The sequence below is a fragment of the Tursiops truncatus genome, chromosome 11 (genome assembly GCF_011762595.2).
Source record: "Tursiops truncatus isolate mTurTru1 chromosome 11, mTurTru1.mat.Y, whole genome shotgun sequence".
Taxonomy (NCBI): Eukaryota; Metazoa; Chordata; class Mammalia; order Artiodactyla; family Delphinidae; genus Tursiops; species Tursiops truncatus.
Window position 1 is genome coordinate 46,815,855 of NC_047044.1, and position 21,251 is coordinate 46,837,105.

The 21,251-nt window shown below is 35.7% G+C and overlaps 1 protein-coding gene across 3 annotated transcripts in view; it reads right to left on the reverse strand.

Annotated features, from left to right (window-relative positions):
* Window positions 1-1,154: 1,154 nt before the first annotated feature.
* The window catches only part of RAB3IP (RAB3A interacting protein), a 168,079-nt gene continuing 147,982 nt past the window's right edge, over window positions 1,155-21,251 (reverse strand). For 2 of the 3 annotated variants that reach the window (XR_012324609.1, XR_012324610.1), the window contains exons 5-12: window positions 17,014-17,091; window positions 15,806-16,009; window positions 11,054-11,182; window positions 9,691-9,803; window positions 6,134-6,233; window positions 5,710-5,779; window positions 2,610-2,926; window positions 1,155-1,516 (exon numbers count right to left, since the gene is read on the reverse strand). Coding sequence is in view for 1 of the 3 variants with exons in the window: in XM_033866325.2 (XP_033722216.1) it covers window positions 1,434-1,516; window positions 5,710-5,779; window positions 6,134-6,233; window positions 9,691-9,803; window positions 11,054-11,182; window positions 15,806-16,009; window positions 17,014-17,091 (777 nt within the window). In the remaining 2 variants the exon portion in view is untranslated. The remainder of the gene's footprint in view (window positions 1,517-2,609; window positions 2,927-5,709; window positions 5,780-6,133; window positions 6,234-9,690; window positions 9,804-11,053; window positions 11,183-15,805; window positions 16,010-17,013; window positions 17,092-21,251) is intronic. The other variant, XM_033866325.2, reaches the window with a different exon arrangement.

Genomic DNA, 21,251 nt, shown 5'->3' on the forward strand with positions numbered 1-21,251 from the left:
CTAGTTTCAAATTTCTTTTCATGTTCAATTTCATATTCTTGAGCTGGGCATGGTAATGATGGTTTCTACCATACCATTCTCAAATATCCTTTTGTCTGTGCGCTTCCATCCATCCTGGTGACTGAGTCTTCTATATGTAAGGTTGACCAAACCTTTGAGACAGGACTGAAAGTAATACCACCTTCAGAACACCAGTTCTCTCACACACATCTGCTGTGAATATAAACTGGTTCAACTTTTCTAGATGGCAATTTGGCAATGCAGATCAAATATTTTAAAACACACATGTACCTTGCTTGACCCAACAATTTTACTTCTAGGCATCTACATGAAGGAAATAAGCCAACAATGTTCCAAGAAGTATACAAAAGGATCCTCATCACAGCATTATGACATGAAAAAGAAATTTAAAACAAACTAATCTCCAAACACAATTAGTTAACATCCTATCATCAAAACCTTACATTGATCCAGATTTGTAGAATTTTTAAGCAAAAAAAAAAGAAAGTCTACTTTTTGTTTCAGAAATGTACACACATAGGTAGAAAATATCTGAAAGTCTATTCTTCAAAAATATTGAGTAGCTTTCTCTAGATGGAGGGACTAAAGTGGTTTCTCATTTCTTCTTTTTGCTTTTCCACACCATTTGTTTTACAATTTGAAACTGACAGATCGAGTGGCTCTGTGATCAGTGTATCCTTTGCAAGTATCACTCTTTCAACCCACACCCTTTCCAACTCCCCTGAGCACACATCAAACTCCTAATTTATCTTTATACCCTTTCAATGATTACTACAGTGCTCAATGTATGTAAAGTATAAATACACTACATCAAGATGTTCAAGAATGCATCTCTAGAATGTGATTGTCCTCTATTAATCACCATAATAAAGGGATTCTTAAAGTTACAGAGAACAGAATGAATAAAAGTAACTTTCTTTTCAGAAGAAATCTTTCTTTAAATAAAATGTTTTTTTCAATCCTAACATATAAAACAGACAAAAATAGAGTCATTGTAGGTGGGGGGGAAGGAAGCTGATCCTGTTCACTTACCCTTCTTGTCTTTTGCAGGCTGCTATGAAGTTTGAAAACTACAATTCAATATATTCAGCTGACCCTATATATCATGTCAGAGCTAGAAGAGAAAGCAAAAATACACTCAATCTAATATTTATTTATTTAGCTTTTTTTTTTGCAACTATAAATTACAATCACTAGTACACCTGTAATTCTTTATAGTGTGTTCAACTAAATAAGCAAACACAGCATAGGTCAGTTTAAAAGAAATCATAGTACTTTTCAGTGTAATTTGCAAAAGAGGGAAAAAGTCTCGGACCCACTCCTTGAAAGGAAATAAATATCAAGTAACCATAAAAATATTCAGTCATTTTCCAGGTCTTCAGGGAGGTTCATGCATGGTCCCAGGCAGAGCATCACAGTTCCTCTTTGAAATATCCCAGCTTTGCCAATGACATCTCTTTTCTCAACTGCATAATTTCCCAAAACATTTGATCAACTATACAAACAGAAAAGAGAAACACATAAATCATAAACTATTATCTTAATTATTTTTAATCTGTTTCACTGAAAATTTAAGATTAGCTGAAATGCCAGTTGGGCATCTCCTAATGATGTACCTAATGCTTAGACATGCTATCACTGCTTCACACTAACTTCTCCATGTTCTTGTGAGCATCCCAGTTTTATGAATAAATAAGCAGTATTTACCAATTTTGCTACAACGATTTGTTAGATACATCAATGACTGACTACCATTTTAGCCCAAAAGAAGGTAGGCATCTCAATGTCCTGAGTAACTGGCAATGCTGCTGCCTTCTTGAGTAACTACACTCAATGCTCAATTACACAAGAGTTGTTATCTAACTTATGCATCTTCTTGCTATAGTTTGCTGTATCTTGGCCATTTTTCCCTTTTCATTAAAACCAACAGAGTAAACAGGAAAAAAAAGGAAAACAAGAGACAGTCCAGAGAACTTAGTAACATTCTTTGTGAGTAATAATAGGGAAAGATTCTGTGTATGGCTCAATTAGAAATAAAAATAAATGCAGAGGATGAACTGTAAATTTCAATTATCTGTGCTTCTGAAAGTCCCTCTATAAGTGGGAAGAAATTTGCTCTATGTTTTAGATAATAAAAGGTCTCTCTCTGACATATGATCAGATTAGATTGATTTAGATCAGTGGTTCTCAACCTGGGAGAATGTGTCCCCAGGTGTGCATTTGGCAATGTCTGGATATATTTTTCATTACTAGCATCTAGTGAGTAAAGCCCAGGGATGCTATTAAACATCCTACAATGCACAAGACAGCCTCCCACAACAAAGAATTATCCAGTTTAAAATAATAATAGTACCAAGGCTGAGAAACCCTGCTTTATATTTAACTGCCTTAAATCCTTTTTAGCACAAGGCACAGATAATAAACAGATTGTAAAATTAACAATAATTTACTACAAACCCACTCAGTATACAATGTGTAACAAATGCTGTGAAGTGAAAGGGTAAGAGGAACCAGACAAGATATCACTTTTATCACCATCACCACAACCACTCATGATCCCTTCTTCCTGTTTTCACAAAGTAGAGTACCTTTCATTCTTCCCTACAAAAACTTCTTTTTTCTTTTCTTTTTTTTTATTCAAACAGAAAGTCACAAAAATTATAATCATCCTCATCAGTTCACTCAGTCCCATGTAATTTTTTTTTCCATCTTGACCTTTTGTTAGCACTTTGATGAATTCATCAGTTTTCCATTAGAGTTCTGAAAATGCTCATTCATTCAGTTCAGCAGTATAGTCAGTTACCAGAAACCTGTACTTGTCAGAGTCTTTTCCATGAATTCATTGAAGATGAAACCCTTTTATAGGAACATTTTTGCAAAAGCATCAGAGTACACCCAGAACTGTCTGTAAATGACAAAAGACTTAAAAATGACCATGGTTAAAGATCTGATGAAAGTTCATAATAATGCAATTGACAAGGAAATTTAGTTGTTTCTGAGACATACATTTTAAAGTAATAACTAGAATTATGACTTATAACATTATAGCAGCACATATAAGATTTTTAGAAATTTCATGTAATGTCTGAAACATTTATATTAACATATTTCCATACAAATAACCCAAAGAAAGTTTAGTATTAGTTGTTTTTTTATACTGCAGGTTCTTATTAGTCATCAATATAATACACATCAGTATATACATGTCAATCCCAATCGCCCAATTCAGCACACCACCATCCCCACCCCACCGCGGTTTTCCCCCCTTGGTGTCCATACATTTGTTCTCTACATCTGTGTCTCAACTTATGCCCTGCAAACCAGTTCATCTGTACCATTCTTCTAGGTTCCACATCCATGTGTTAATATACGATATTTGTTTTTCTCTTTCTGACTTACTTCACTCTGTATGACAGTCTCTAGATCCATCCATGTCTCAACAAATGACTCAATTTTGTTCCTTTTTATGGCTGAGTAATATTTCATTGTATATACATACAACATCTTCTTTAACCATTCGTCTGTCGATGGGCATTTAGGTTGCTTCCATGACTTGGCTATTGTAAATAGTGCTGCAATGAACATTGGGGTGCATGTGTCTTTTTGAATTATGGTTTCCTCTAGGTATATGCCCAATAGTGGGATTGTTGGATCATATGGTAATTCTATTTTTAGTTTTTTAAGGAACCTCCATACTGTTCTCCATAGTGGCTGTACCAATTTACATTCCTACCAACAGTGCAAGAGGGTTCCCTTTTCTCCACACCCTCTCCAGCATTCGTTGTTTGTAGATTTTCTGATGATGCCCATTCTAAGTGGTGTGAGGTGATACCTCATTGTAGTTTTGATTTGCATTTCTCTAATGATTAATGATGTTGAGCATTCTTTCATGTGTTTGTTGGCAATCTGTATATCTTCTTTGGAGAAATGTCTATTTAGGTCTTCAGCCCGTTTTTGGATTGGGTTGTTTGTTTCTTTAATATTGGGCTGCATGAGCTGTTTAAATATTTTGGAGATTAATCCTTTGTCTGTTGATTCGTTTGCAAATATTTTCTCCCATTCTGAGGGTTGTCTTTTCGTCTTGTTTATGGTTTCCTTTGCTGTGCAAAAGCTTTGAAGTTTCATTAGGTCCCATTTGTTTATTTTTGTTTTTATTTCCATTACTCTAGGAGGTGGATCATAAAAGATCCTGCTGTGGTTTATGTCGTAGAGTGTTCTTCCTATGTTTCCCTCTAAGAGTTTTATCGTGTCCAGTCTTACATTTAGGTCTCGAATCCATTTTGAGTTTATTTTTGTGTATGGTGTTAGGGAGTGCTCTAATTTCATTCTTTTACATAAAACTTCTTTTTTTAACAAGGAGAAAAAATATGCTTGACAACTTAGCACAAATCATCTGTTCTTCAGCTTAAATCATATTATCTACCAATAGGTATTAAAAAAGATTTAAATTTTATTAAAGTCATAAAAAGTACTGTATAGTTTAAAGACTGCTTTTATGCTCTGTGGCCTTTTGAAATTCAACGTTAATTAGAGACAGGTTTCATCCCTTTTCTTTTATGCATTAAAACCTAATTATATGGGATTATAAATAAATGACTATTTTCAACATACTAGAGCTTGAACACGCTAAACTAAGTTTTTATCAACACGACTGATTTTTCCAAAGAATTAAGATTCACTGGTTTACATGACAGAAAGATAGTAGACATCTACTAGTTTTTAAGTATAAGAAAATTTTCAATGTTTAGAAAAATAAAAACAGGAAAATTTCCCACAACTTCAAATACAAAATTGGCATGGACTTGTCCCTAGCCTATTATCTGCTATTTCTGTTTTAAAACAATGATACATATTTAAAGAAAAAACACAAAACAAAACACTGCTTTTGAGCTGTCAGGCCATATTAGTTTCTATGCCTGGTATTTAAGACATTCGGCTATAAAACCATAAGTAATCATGAAAGACTACATTAAAAATGCCATGAAAGACCACATTAAAAAATATCCAGCAGAGTCCTGGGCTGACTATCCTGGATATATCATCCGCATGTCTCAGCTGATTTAGAACACAGTCATCTTTATTCCACTCAGAATTATGCTCAGGACTGCTTTATTAACTTACACATGAAAGTAGAAAATACAGAAAAAAATTTATTGTTAGTGCCTTGTGGGTTCCAGTAATTAAAATAAATCTGGGGAATTCCCTGGTGGTCCAGTGGTTAGGACTCTGCACTTCCACTGCAGGGGACATGGGTTTGATCCCTGGTCAGGGAACTAAGATCCCACATGCCACGTGGCATGGCCAAAAATAAAAAATCTATTAAAAAATAAATAAAATAAAATAAAATAAATCTGACCATGTCTAGAGCTTGTTCATTTTTATTTCTTAAGGAGTAAATTCAATGGGCTTTATGCTCCTCTCACACTTACCATCTGGTTTATCATATACCCCTTAAAAGTTAAAACTGATCCTGCTTAAAATTAGAGTAAAATGAGGCAAATGTAAGGATTAAATACAACATGTTTAAAAGATGCATTTGTTCCCAAATTCTTCACACATTTTATTAGACCTACAAAAGAGATTCAATATAAATGTACCAATGATAAAGCTGACTTGCGCTTACTATTATGTTCCATACTTTTTACTGAATTTCACGCAAATATTTTATAATGAATTAAGAACACTCACCATCCTGCTGTTTCACAAGTCCCTGTTGAATATATCGAATATACGTGAAAAAGTTACATACAGAAGTGATCTATGCCAAAAAGAAAAAAAAATGTTAAACAGTCAAATATCTCACATCAAAGCAAACTTTATTAAAACTTGTGGTTAATGAGGAGCAACTAAGCCCGTGCGCCACAACTACTGAGCCTGCGCTCTAGAGCCCTTGAGCCACAACTACTGAGCCCACGAGCAACGACTACTGCAGCCTGCGTGCCCAGAGCCCATGCTCTGCAACAAGAGAAGCCACCACAACTAGAAGCCCGCGCAGCACAACGAAGAGTAGCCCCCACTCGCCGCAACTAGAGAAAGCCCAGCAACAAAGACCCAATGCAGCCAAAAATAAATTAATTAATTAAACAAAGAAATTTGTGGTTAAATTACTTACCCTGTATCTGCAAAAAGGAGAAATATAATAATAATTGCTTGAGTCCCCTAATTTAATTCTGTGTTTACAGGACTTACTCTGACCTGTGAGAGCACATTTTCTGTAAAACAAGGATAAATTTTAGTTTTTTAAATTAAAAGCATTTTGCCCCTACCTTCTGGACAAGTTGTATATTCATTAAGACAACTAGTATCTGAGAACCGACCATGTACCAGGCACTTTGTGATGCTGGGCTATAATGATGAAAAAGACAAAAGCCCTGCCCTTTGGGGCTTACATTCTAGTATAAGCTTACAGGCATAGCTTTAACCATGGTTCTAGAAATAGAAGCTAAATGTGTTCATATATGTCCTGGGGCAAATTTACAAATGAGTAATCAGCTGCAGGGCAGCTCTCAGCTTTCCATTGTGACTTCAACTTCTCTCTCAGTTGAAAAAAACTTAAAAGTGACTGCTTAGGTCTCAAAACATGTTATTGACAGCTTTGCAGGAGAAGAGCTTCCAGATGGGATACTTTTTGGTGTGTTGGGTTGGTATATATGCATTTAACGTGGCACCTAGGCCTAAGAAGTACAAAGGAATAAGCTACCATACAAATACACTGTATCTTAACAATTACACAAAGGGTACACTACTTTTAGACATACCAACCTTTCTCTTTGCATACTACAACATGTAAAATTTGGTATGAGGGCTTTCTGGCTGCGATTAGGCTGAAAGCCTCTTTTTTTTTTTTTTTTTTTGCCACACCACTTGGCATGTGGAATCTCAGTTCCCTGACCAAGGATTGAACCTGCACTCCCTGCACTGGAAGTGCAGGGTCTTAACCACTGGACTGCCAGGGAAGGCCCCCTGAAAGCCTCTTGAGAACAGTAAATGTATTTTATTCATCTTTAAATGCCTGGCACCAAGCATGGCCTGGCACACAGCAGACATTCAATGACTGTTGGTTAACTGGCAGGCCACCCGTCACTCCACTGCTCAACAGGATCAGGCTGGACTCACAGCAGCCCAGGTGTCAACCTCCTAAATTAGAAGCTTGACTGAAGATGGCTATCATTCCTTGTCAATGCAAAATTAGTGTAGCTCTAAGTAAAATAAAGTGGCCAATAGCATTTTATACAACATTATAAATTATATAATAAAGAAAAATATATTAAATGAACGTTAATTTTCAGCTATACTTACCAGAAATATGATACAAATGTGCCTCCATATTAAGCAAACACACGGAGAATGTGCATTTAAAAGGGTAATTCTGGAAGTGGCCATTCAAATCACAAAAGAATTCTTACCTTTTCAAAGAGATTTAGCCTCATTGCTCCTTTATTAGAAAATTCCTTTAATGATCTATAACAATATTTAAAAGCACTAACTACTAGCTTGGGGAGGATAGACAATCAAGAAATTTAAGGCACAAGTGGTAAAAGTCTTTGGAACTATACTATTTTAAGCACAATTTACACAAGAGAAAAAAGTAACCATCAAACTGATAAAAATCACCTTTTGGAAGCAGACATACCTGTTTGTCTACTATTTTTCTAATTTTGAAAGGACTCAGGTAAAGTGGTTTTAAGTATCAACTTTTAAAATAATAAAAAAGTGTTTAAGTTATCTCATTTCTAAAGCCAGTATATTTTTATTTGAGCCAGGATTCAACACTAAGTCTTCTGACCTCTAATTCCAATGTTTTTTTTAACATGCCACACTACCTCAGTATCCCTTAACAGCTCTAGTCCCAAGATTTCAAATCCTTGCTTGCCATTTTCACTTAGGGATGTCAACGTGTCTAAATCTAGACCTATCATCTTGTTTCCAAAACCAGAGCCCTTCCTATTGATTTCCAAAAGCTCACAGTATCCCTCTAATCAGTCACCTCTAATTCCTTTTTTTCACATCTTCCCTCTCCATACACTCACCATCCTCTGAACACACTGTTTTCTTGTTCCTTTATTCAGTCATATGTACTGTTCCTTATCTCCCCAATTCCACCCATGCTTCAAAAGCCCAGATCAAATCAAATCCCAAGAACAGTCCCTGATCACCACCAGTAGAATGATCTTGCCTTCCACAAAATTCCCCGAGCACTGTGCCATTCGTTTAGTGTTTATCTTGATAACCTCATCCACAAGAGCCATACTTCACGCTTCATAAAAGAGGACAACGTCTTCTTTAGTACTCTCCACACAATATGCACCACAAACACCTTGGTTTCTGGCCCCATTCCCACAAGAACAACAATATTCTTAACGATGTAAATTATTCTCTAAACCTAATCTGTATAATTATTTTACTAAAATACTGTAAAAATCTAACTGAGACTCTGATTTGTTATCATTTGATATTTTCACATGTTTAATGTGTGATATATAATGCAAGTATAAATTTAAAATCCTACAGTAAAAACTGCTATATTTAAAATAAGGTATAACATAGAAACTAAAAGTACAAAAAGTATTAATGACCAGGATAAAAATACCCAGGTGTTTGTTGAAGGATAGAATTTAGGAATGAAAATCTCTTCCCCAAAATTCAGAGGCCACCATACTACAGGTGTGGCATGGGGGAGTGTCAAACAGGACATAACTCTAGGTAGACGTGTGGCTCACAGAGCAAATACAGGATTAAGTTACCCAAATACCAACACTGTGTGACGCTGCTGAGAATGTGACGTGCGTAACGGGAAACAAGAACTACACAACTCCTACGACTGGCTTTAACAGACCTAGTAGTTAATCTCAACCAGCTATTTCCTCCTCTGCCTTCAAAATGGCCTGATGGGATTCAATTATTGCCTGCTGTGAGCTCTCTCGGGCTCTTCGGTCCCCTATACCGATTAGTTCTTCACCACCAACTAAGCAGCTTCCTCAAAATCTTTTGAAGTCACTTTTTAAACAGCTGTGGCAAACGTTTTATGTACTGTTGGTTTCAGTCTTTCCTCCTCCCAGGACCAGTTGGAAGACAGCTTGCCCTGCTACGAAGTGTGGGAGTCACCCCTGAAGGTATAAAACTGCCAAATATCTCTCACATATGGGAGACAGAGCTGTTTACTTACCAAAGTAAGAAAGTTTTATAGCGAGAGTAGTAAAGGATAGGACTAACCAAGCCTTCTGGTACCCTGTTTTCATGCTTGGTAAGACTTGGTCTAATTCACTGTCTTCTCAAACTATTTTTGATGGCAAGCCTCAAAAAGAAATAATTTACACAATAGCCCAGAACACACAGCTGTACATATAAGTATAACAAACAAAAATTCTGCTTATGACCCACTAAAGAGATTTCATAATCAACTAATGGATTATACCATGCGGTTTTTAAAGAAGTTTCTAACACCTGATCTACCTGGATCCCACATATACGTTTGTAATTAAAAGGGCTCTCCACTGATGCTGAATTTGAAATCCCCACACTGCCCAGGGATTGGTCTTTGGGCTGCAGACTTTAAATAGAAAACTGACAAGAGATTTAACATTTAAAACCAGAAAATATTAAATAACTACAACACATAAAATTTTAAAAGCTCAGTATCTTCCCTAAGACATGGTTTTGAAAACATACTTTGGTCCTCCACATTCAACTGCAGACGCTTTCACAAATCGAATAGGTTGTAGTCCCACTGGTTCAATGCTTAGAGTATTGTTTTCCACAGCCTCCAGAACAGCCGAAGCCAACTTCAAAAAAAACAAAGAAGTATTAGATGCTATGCTGGCAGGAAAATATAAAAATTCTATTCTATAATAAACTGGTTTTTAAAAATTATTTCTCCCAAGGTCCACTAGATTTGCCTTAGCTAATGAAAAACAAGGAACCCACATAATCTCGGTTTGCATTCTTTTATAATTCAAACATTGTTATGAAAGGCAATTCAGTTATAGCTAAATAACTTTTCTTATTATCTAGAAGGAGATTAAAGACATTAATTCCACGCCACCCCTTACCCACAATTAACATCCACTGGTTACGTCACTTCAAAATGAACATCCCCAGGCTTTATTTTGCTAACTTTATGCATTATTTTTTCCTATTGGTCATTCACAACACAGCAATATGTGTTCATTATAGCTATATATTTACTGATCATGTATTTATGTGCACAAGAGTCTACAAAAGTATTAACTGAGTTATCAAATACTAAATGCCCAGATGGAGACGGTAGTAACTGATAAACAATTGATGAAATAGACAAATTTCATTCTGGCAAGATTACTCATACTCAACAACAGCCTACCTAAAACCAGAGCCACAATGACTGACATATCTACATATCAAAAGCATTTTACTGTTCATCTTAACTTTTCCTTACAAGCAGTGTTATATAATTAAATCCTCTAAAGACTTAACAAAAGACTCTTAGGATTAACTTTCTTAAACACTGATTAACAGGATATTTGTAGACAAACTTTCCACATGTAAGAACAAATTAAAATTATGACCTTACATTTGTATACTGCCGTGTAGTATTTTTTAAAAAATTTTTCTATCTACTTAATTCACTTCATTTTTTCTTAACAATCCTGTGACACAGGCAAGGAAGGCATTTTTTCCCGTTTTAAAGATGAAGAAACTAAATAGGACTTCTTTTTAATCACATACAGATAAACCCAACAAACACTTTAGAGTGTACATAACTTCCCTTGCACTGAACCTTGGACTAAAAATTAAGTCCTACCCCCTTACATATTTAATACTTCACTCCAATGCAACACACTGCAGCATAAGTGATCCTCTGCTCAAATAAGGAAAGGGGTTCAGTAAGTGAATGCCAAGAAATTATTACGATCCTAATATGGAATGGAGAAAATGGTAAAATATGACACTTTATAACTTATTTATGTAAGAGATATTAAAATATGTAACATGACTTAGTAAAAGGTATAGGAACAACTCTAATGCATTTCTGTTAAAATGTGTTTTTAATTACCTCACTTTTTGAGAAGGTTAAACATGGAAAAATATCTTCCTGATAGATTTTGTCTAAGAAAGGACATGTTCTGTCCATTATGGGCTCATCCTTCCAAGATCTGAATTCATTATACAGGGATAAGTCAGCCTGACAAAAGAAAACACAAAATCACTTTTTAAAAAGTACAAACATAAAATAACTTTATAAAACTGAAACCTAATTTAAATATTACTGAAAAAGAAATACTCTTTATTTAAAATAATAATTGAACCATTCTTGATTAGTTATAATACACAGTAGTAATTTTTCTTTTTTTTTAACTGAAGTATAGTTGATTTACAATATTGTGTTAATTTCAGGTATATAACAAAGTGATTCAGTTATACATATATTTTTCAGATTCTTTTCTATTATAGGTTATTACAAGATACTGAATATAGCTATACAGTAAATTCTTGTTTATTTTATATATAGTAATATATATAATATATATATATAGCTATACAGTATAATATATATAGCTATACAGTATAATAATATATAGCTATACAGTAAATTCTTGTTGTTTATTTTATATATAGTAATGTATGTCTGCTAATCCCATACTCCTAGTTTATCCCTCCCCCGTCCTTTCCCCTTTGGTAACCATAAGTTTGTTTTCTACGTCTGTGAGTCTGTTTCTGTTTTGTAAATAAATTCATTTGCATCTTTTTTTAGATTCCACATATAAGTGATATCATATTTGTCTTTCTCTTTCTAACTTACTTCACTTAGTATGATAATCTCTAGGTCCATCCATGTTGCTACAAATGGCAATAGTTCATTCTTTTTATGGCTGAGTAATATTCCATTGCAGCAATTTTTCTTTTCTTCTTCTTTTTTTTTTTGCGGTACACGGGCCTCTCACTGTTGTGGCCTCTCCCGTTGCAGAGCACAGGCTCCGGACACGCAGGCTCAGCGGCCATGGCTCACGGGCCCAGCTGCTCCGCGGCATGTGGGATCCTCCCAGACCGGGGCACGAACCCGTGTCCCCTGCATCGGCAGGCGGACTCTCAACCACTGCGCCACCAGGGAAGCCCCGCAATTTTTCTTTTAAAAAAACTATCCAAACTCCCAAATGACTAGCTGGCGCTTTTCAATGTATCCACTATGGTGTCCAAGGACACTACTATTATCCACCTCGCCAAAAAAAAATAATAGTAATGTTGGAGCTCCCCTTAAGATACAAGTGCAGGGCTTCCCTGGTGGCGCAGTGGTTGAGAGTCCGCCTGCCGATGAAGGGGACACGGATTCACGCCCCGGGCCAGGAAGATCCCACATGCCGCGGAGCGACTGGGCCCGTGAGCCTTGGCTGCTGAGCCTGTGCTCCGCAACGGGAGAGGCCACAACAGTGAGAGGCCTGCGTACCGCAAAAAAAAATTAAAAAAAAAAAAAGATACAAGTGCACACTGTTCTGAATATAAAAGATGATAAGTCTTTTGTGAAAATAATCAAAAAGTAATTTGGAGACAAGTTAATTAAATAAAGTGTTTGAGGGGCTTCCCTGGTGGCACAGTGGTTAAGAATCCACCTGCCAATGCAGGGGACATGGGTTCAAGCCCTGGTCCGGGAAGATCCCACGTGCCGCGGAGCAACTAAGCCCGTGCGCCACAACTACTGAGCCTGTGCGCCTAGAGCCCATGCTTCGCAACGAGAAGCCACCGCAATGAGAAGCCTGCGTGCCACAACGAAGAGCAGCCTCCTCTCGCTACAACTCTAGAAAGCCCGCGCAGCAACCAAGACCCAACACACACAAAAATAAATTAATTAAATAATTTAAAAAAAAAAGAATTTAAAAATAACATGTTTGAATAAACAGAGACTGACTAAACCGTGAAACCTCGTTTGGGGTCAAAAGTGACACCAATTCTTCTGCTATTACCTTAAGGCATTTCCAAAAGAATTTCCAAAATATTTACTGTATAAGCTGCAAGACTAAAAGCAGCACACACATAGCCTCCTAAATAGACTATCTTAAAATATAACATTTATTTAGATTGTTTTGGCATTTCAACATCCAGTATCTACCATCTGAATTATCAGTAATAATCCAGGCTGGCACCCACCTTCCTATTCACTCTTCCAGTTGTCCTTTCTCTATCCATCCAATTTAATAAATTTTCCCAAGTATTCTTCTCTACAGATTCCCTCAGCCCAGCTCAACACTACCTGTCAACATACAAAGCTACATCCACCCACAGCCACCGAAACAGAGAGTAGTGTCTCTCACTCGCCTGGCACTCTAAGCCAGAAGCACTGGATACGCTATGAATGAAGCACTGACTGCAGCTATGGCCTCTAGCACAGCTCAATCAGATGTGCAGGGAGTCTACACGAAAGTAACAAAAGGCTGACTGTACCCCAGGTTTCCTACAGACTTTCCTTTAAGGTGTATAATGGCAATCTCAATGTGAATATTTTTCATCCCAATCCATAAATTCCTTGAATCAAAGCTAAAGGTGAAAGGATAAAAATATTAGCAGATAAGTAATACTTACATTTTCAAATTCACTTTCTTTGTAAAGTCTACCCTTTGATGGATATAAAGCTCAAAGTAGGTGAGTAGTGTTCTAAGGAAAGATTCTAGTTTAAAGGCAGTAATTAATTTATTAAGAGCTGACTCTGTCAGGAACTACGGTAAGCACTTCACAAACATTTAATCCTAAAAGCTGAGCAAGATAAATATTATAATCTCCATTTATTGATAAGGAGACTAGGGTTTAGAGAAATAAAATAACTTGACCAAGGTTACAGAGCAAGAAACCAGTAAAAGTTGACATCTGAGTGACGTGATCTCAAAGCCTTGCCTCATTACATGTGTGTGCATGCATGCACGTGTGTTTTAAATGCTTTCAGAAGATACGTTATGACCAAATGCCCCCATCACATTTTCTGCAGAAACATGGATATGTTTCATTTTCCTTCCAATTGTTAGACTGTTTTCTAAGACTTACACAAGTCAAATTTATGTGTTTCCGCTGTCTAATGAAACTATTTGACAAGTTTTCCACATGTATCAGAAAACAGGATGTATGTGGAAAGCAAAAAGTTATATGCTGCCTATTCATATTTTAAGGTATTTTGTAAATTAAAAACAAAACTTTAAAATTTTCCATGAGAAAATATTTAAATTTTCTTAGTGTAGACAATAGGGAAAAAAGGTACATAATTACACACACTGAGAAACCATAGCAAAAATACAAGTTGTACCAAGCAATGAAAAATGCTATCTAGGGCTTCCCTGGTGATGCAGTGGTTAAGAATCCGCCTGCCAATGCAGGGGACACAGGTTCAATCCCTGGTCTGGGAAGATCCCACATGCCGTGGAGCAACTAAGCCCGTGCATCACAACTACTGGGCCTGCGCTCTAGAGCCCACGAGCCACAACTACTGAGCCCACGTGCTACAACTACTGAAGCCCACACGCCTAGAGCCTGTGCTCCACAACAAGAGAAGCCACCACAATGAGAAGGCTGAGCACCACAATGAAAAGCAGCCCCTGCCTGCTGCAACTAGAGAAAGCCTGCGCACAGCAACGAAGACCCAACGCAGCCAAAAAAAAAATACTATCTAAATTGAAAGAAATCAGAATTAAAGTTATGACTAAAAAAGCTTCTTAAATATTTAATAGAAACCAATGTGAATTTCAGATTTTGTCACATTCAGATTTGACCAAGTACTGAACTTCTCTCTCACTAGCATCTTTTTTATTAATAACTAAAAATGCAGTTCAATTAAAATAAGTAACAACCTTGGTTATTCAATTTAATAAACTCCTGGCTTCCATGCAAAACTCTGAACAAGCACACACAGCTTCTTAATGAATAATGATGAAGCTGAATTCACAATGTAAAATATAGTTTTTAAGAAAAAAATGGGAGAAGGCTGCTCATTAATTAGTGATCAATCCCCTTGGAAATGTTTTCTCATCATATGTAAGTAAAAACTATTTTACTCAAAACACCTCAAAAAGGGGCTTCCCTGGTGGCGCAGTGGTTGAGAGTCCGCCTGACGATGCAGGGGATGCGGGTTCGTGCCCCGGTCCGGGAAGATCCCGCATGCCACGGAGCGGCTGGGACCGTGAGCCATGGCCACTGGGCCTGCGTGTCCGGAGCCTGTGCTCCGCAATGGGAGAGGCCACAACAGCCCGCATACCGCAAAAAAAAAAAAAAAAAAAAAAAAACCCTCAAAATATTTCCAGTTATTATCTCAGTTATCTTTATAACATACCTTTTAAAATGATACGGCTACCATTAGTTCTATTTTTTGTTGCTTAATTATCTGAACTCTAGGACTACCTTACTGATATAAAATTCTGCTTCTCCCAGAATTTAAGTAAAAGCAATGTGCCATTCTTCAAGAAAACCACCTAAACATTTTCACACATTCTTATATTCATATTTTGCTAGAGCACCCTAGCAATAAATTTTGACTAGTCATAGCATTAAAGCCACCCACTCTCCTTTATACAACACATGACAGTTTGCTCCCTAAATGAAATATCGAGATTAAGAAACTCACCAAGTTTCCAGCAGGTACTCCAAAGTCAGCCAGGTAGAGAAGGGAAATGAAGAACCCCTGAAAGCAGCCAGCTCTAGATAATGCCTCCCCCATCTAAATATTGAATATTTTGTACTAAAAATTTTGCTGGCAAAAATCATAACCAACACCTCAGTGATGAGAATTAATAAGTATCAACAGAGTCAGAGGGGACAGTCCTGGACGAGTTACCTCTTTGCAGTCTTTTACAATTGGCTGTATCACACTGAGGTCCTGATGACTGCCACTCATAGCACTGCTTGTACTTTTATTTCTTGTATGCCCCTTTTTAAAATGTGTCTTTCCACCTGGCAGAGGCTCTTGTGTAGGTGATGTTGGAGAACTGGACAATACAAGTGTCTTCAATGCAGCTACTTCAGCTTGAAGTACATCAATCTTGAAAAGAAATCAACACAGTCACATACACTGAATATGTTTTATGACAGATGCAGCTAAATGTTAGCAATTTGGTTACTTTCAAAGATGAAATATAAGTTTAATCTGTATTTCCTATGGATTAATAAAAGGAAAGTAAAACCAAATGGTTTTTTCTTAAAACCAAGTTTTTTGATGTTTCCATACAGTCTGGATTCAGCTGCTATTCACATCAGATGAAATTTTTTAAATTATCAAAATGTCTAACATTTCACTTATGTGAATTTTCGAAATCTTCAAAATATATTAAAAAATAGCTTATGATTAGTTGCTGTTCGTTCCTAAAATAGTAAAATCTAATAACACTTCAGTTGGCTTTTTTTTAGTGAATTAAGAAAATAAATATTAACTTTAAAATGTGATTATGTGGGCTTCCCCGGTGGCGCAGTGGTTGGGAATCTGCCTGCCAACACAGTGGACACGGGTTCGAGCCCTGGTCTGGGAAGATCCCACATGCCGCGGAGCAACTAAGCCCGTGAGCCACAACTACTGCGCCTGCGCGTCTGGAGCTTGGGCTCCGCAACAAGAGAGGCCGCGACAGTGAGAGGCCCGTGCACCGTGATGAAGAGTGGCCCGCGCTCACCGCAGCTGGAGAAAGCCCTCGCACAGAAACGAAGACCCAACACAGCCAAAATAAATAAATAAATTAATTAATTAAATTAAAAAAATAAAAATAAATGTTAAAAAAAGAAAAAAATGTGATTATGTAATCCTTTTGATAATACATGTGATTCACAAGGCTTTAACTCATTTGCTTCTAATATAAATGGACACCAAACATTCATTATTAATTATATATATGTAGTAGCTATTTTCTTCTTTATAGTTTCCTGTAGTTTTAAAAATCTTCTAAAGTAAGCACTGCTTTTATAATCAGAACAAATCCAATAAATGTTAAGGTATTTTAAAAATAGTAATCACTAATTTCTTTACATTTTATAGTATTAAAAGCAGCAGCAACTTACTTTCCCTTGTGCTTCTTTTAGCTGTTTTTCTGCTGTTGCCTGCTTGACATTTGCTTCTCTCACCATCTTATGAGCTTCCTGAAAAAGTTAACATCTCAAATTTTGGAAACAAAGTATTTAGCATTTATTTTCAAAAATCTTTCAACATGTGTCTATGATTGAGGCAAAGATACACTAACAAAATTTTGCCTAAAATTAAGTATCCAGTGTAAAGTGCTGAAATAGCAGTTGTCATCAGCCAGACCAACTATTAGGAATAAGGAATAGGTACCTTCTTTTAGTATCTATTACCACTGAGGCAGCCAAGTTGAGTTTGATCATTCTGATCAATCCCTGTGTAAGGACTGCAAATGTGATGAAGGAAAACACATAACCCACATGTCAAATCCAACTTCTTGCAGTTAGGTTTTTATAATTTGGTATATACACACACACAGACACACACACACACACACAATTCATTCATATTACTACCCACAGCAAAGGCATACAGAAGGGACAAGTAAAAATATTAACACATCAATAATGTTGCAGTTTATAGGAATAACAGTTAAGAAACCTTAGAGCTTCCAATAAAAGTATTCACAAAATGATATTAAATGACAATTTGGTACAGAGCAATCTAAAAAGGCAAATCAGAGTTAACTCTTTAATAAGATCGTAACTTTTTAGTACCACAAATATGAAACTCTAGGTATTTAATTCCCCTTTATTCATATATCACTTATTCATCAAACACTTAGTCATGACACCTCTTCATGAGATACTGTTCCAGGTGCTGATAATACACTGGGAAAAGAGACAAGGTCCCTGCTCTTAAGGAGCTTACATTCTGATTACATTCTAATAATCAAATAAAATATGAGTACAAATTCTGGATTTTATTCTAAATCCACTATGAAGCCTTATGGTTTTTTAAGGAAGAGAGTGACATGATCTTACTTGTACTTTAAAAAGCTTACTCTCCTGTATGGAATAATCCCTATAAAGAATAAGAATAGACTGGAACAGTATACAGGGTGCTCAGGATAATCCCCCAGGATTTAAGAACATGTATTTTAGAACTTCAGTTTACAGTTCATGAGAAGGAAGGAAGTGAAGGAAGGAGGAAGGAAGGAAGGAAATCAGCTTCAAAGACATTTAATCGTTTGACAAAAGAACCCTCACTAGGTCTGTTGACTGTTCAGGGGAGAGTAGAAGTTCTCCACACCAGAATTCCACGGTGGCACTCCCATTTGTCCATTTGCTCTTAGAGTACTGTAATGAACTGCAGCTTGTATGTGCCCATGAATGTGAGTTTACAGATTATATTATTTTAAATAAGAGAAGCTTTACTATCAATGCTTTATAATGAGATTAACTGTGAGAATATGCCATGCACAATTATGCTGGTTATCTTGTGTCGAAGTCTGTAAGAGCTATCAAATTTAATAATGAGGTAAGCATTTTTCTTTTAAAAATAACAAATGTTTCAGCTGTGCTAGATTTTTCTGTGATGTCGCTGTCAATAAAACACTACTTGACAGGTAGTTTCAAAATAATAAACATTATCTATCTGACCCACCAAGATAAGTGACACTGAAACTATGAATGCAGAAGTAACTCGTGCTAAGGAGAGAATATTTGTTTAAATGTTTGGAAATGGACTCTGGTTTCATAAATAGCAGACTATGCAACTTGAAACAAACTTCCTACAGAGAACAATTTTTAAAAGTGGGACATTTTTTAAAAATGTGTTTGAAGACATTAGAGAGCTAACAAAAGAGTGAAGAATCAGGGGACCAAGATCCAGAAGAACAGGTAAATCCAGGAAAGTGAGCTGGGATTTGGGGTGACTTGTCCCCTAGAGATATAAGGGATACATTGAAAAGGTATAACATACATGTTATTGGAGTCCAAAAAGGAAAGAGAAAAGAGCTAGAATGAGGCAGGAGCAGTATCTAAAATGATAATTCATAGGTTTTAGCAAATTGACAAAAGACATCAAAGGATATATTCAAAAAAGTTTGAAAACTTTTCTATCACTCTCACTCTGAAACTGAAAAATGATATAAGTATCATCTATATGAGAAGTCAGCAAACTTTCTAGAAAGGCCAGATAGTAAGTAGTTTGAGCTTTGTAAGCCATATGGTCTCTATTGTAACTACTCAACTCTGCTGCTGCAGTGTGAAAGCAGCCATAGACAGTAAAACAATGAGTGAGGCCATTCCAATAAAAATTCATGGGCACTGAAATATGAGCTTCATATAGTTTTCGTATGTCACCAAATATTCCTCTTTTGATTTTTTTTTTCCCCACCTCTTACCATCTGGAAATGTAAAAACCAATCTTGTCTCATTAGGCTGTACAAAAGTTTATATAGGCCAGTTTTGCCCTGCAGGCTGTAGGCTGCAGACCTCTGATCTATACAAATATTCATGTCTGTATACTTACAAACTTTGAAAACAGAATTTTTTTCCTATCTGGTTAGCAGTGATTCAAATGAAGGGGATTTTCTTCTCTTTTTTAAAAAAAAGTGTTTATTCAACATCTTCTGATTAATTTGCAAAAACAATTTGTTGGTATTAGAGAAGACAAAAATTCACTAGAGAATGTTCTGGAAAAGCCTTCACATAACTGGCAATGGGACTGAAAATACAGTATAATGACTTATTACAGGAAAAGAAGTACTTGTTCCTTTTGGATCAGTGTATCTGTGAGTCAGCAGCAGCATTACATCTAAATTTTAAAAATGGAATTTAGACCAGACCTTCATCTGGATCATAAATTTAAAAGAAGATTTCAAAAACAAGGTAACATATTCAATCACACTGCTCTCACTAAATAAATATACACACACACAATATGTTTTAGTGAGAATAAAATATTTTTGTACTATTATAAAAAATTTAAGCATTTTTATTATCTCACTCTTTTTAAAACTTTTGTTTTATACTGTATGTAACATATTATATGTGTGTTAGTGTATGTGCATAATTTGTAAGTAAGTACATATGCTCTTAGAACAGTGTCTAGTACATGGGAAACTCTCAATAAATAGTAGGTATCTTTATCATAATGAAGGTCCATGCTCAAATTTGTCTCTGTGGCTTGAGACAAATGGAAGTTCCATTTATGACTTTCATAGCACTTAAAGCAAGATCAAGGTCATGAATCTGAGTCCCAACTTTGCTCCTTACTCTAATTATGCCTCATTTTCTTCACAGACAAAATAACAATTTATACTATATGTGCCATATGGCATTGTTGAGAGAAAACTAAGCATATCATAGACATTTATTAAAACTGGCTGAAAAAATATAAAAACATCTTAAGACTACATATCTTTTTTTTCCATGTTAAATGTAGACTACTTTGTAAAGCATTCTTTCAACCAACTTCATTTTATATTTTACATTATCTCAAAAGCTAAAATACTAGAAGAAAAAAAAATATATATACATATATACACACACATATATAAAATTTTAGAGTCCTGTATTTGATACATTTAAGACTCAAGTTTGCTAAATACTAAGTATAATTATATTCAAGATTATTCATCATTCATAATAAATTCCTAATCTGAGTTTACAAGTTTACCAAAATTGTGCAAATTGAGTTTATTCAGAAAAATCTTTAATTCTTAAAAAAACTACAGACACATATACATAAAATGTAGGCAAAAAACATCTTTTCATAAGACAATGGTAAACTGAAATCATGAAGGCACAACTGAGACCACAGAAAAACGTTTTGCCCTTTTTTTCTAAATTCGTATTGGTTTGAATACAACTTTCTTCATTACTGAAATCATCTTTAATCAGTGTAGTTTCTTTCCCAGAAAGTATACACAGTTAAAGCTATTAGCCATTGTTAGGCTGGGGATAAGTTACGGATCCCAAAACTATGTTTTTTAGATAACTTTTTCATTCACTGCATGAACTGCATTTCTGGTACTTCACATCCTACTATAGAGAGGGAAAAGTTTGTTTGTTCTCCCCTTACTTCATCTAACAAAATGCACATGTAAGTGCAGATGGATGGAAATAAGCAGGGTTAAAATTAAGGGCAGGCAGATAGGAAATCAAAATTAACGTAAGTAGCATAATATATTTGTTTGCTTATCTACTATCCATATATTATAAACATTTCTTCTAACCAGACATTGCTGGAAGAAAAGTCTTATGTTTCCGAGTCCTTCTACATATAAAAATGTAACAAGTTACACAGCTCCTATTCCAGATCTTTAACTTCC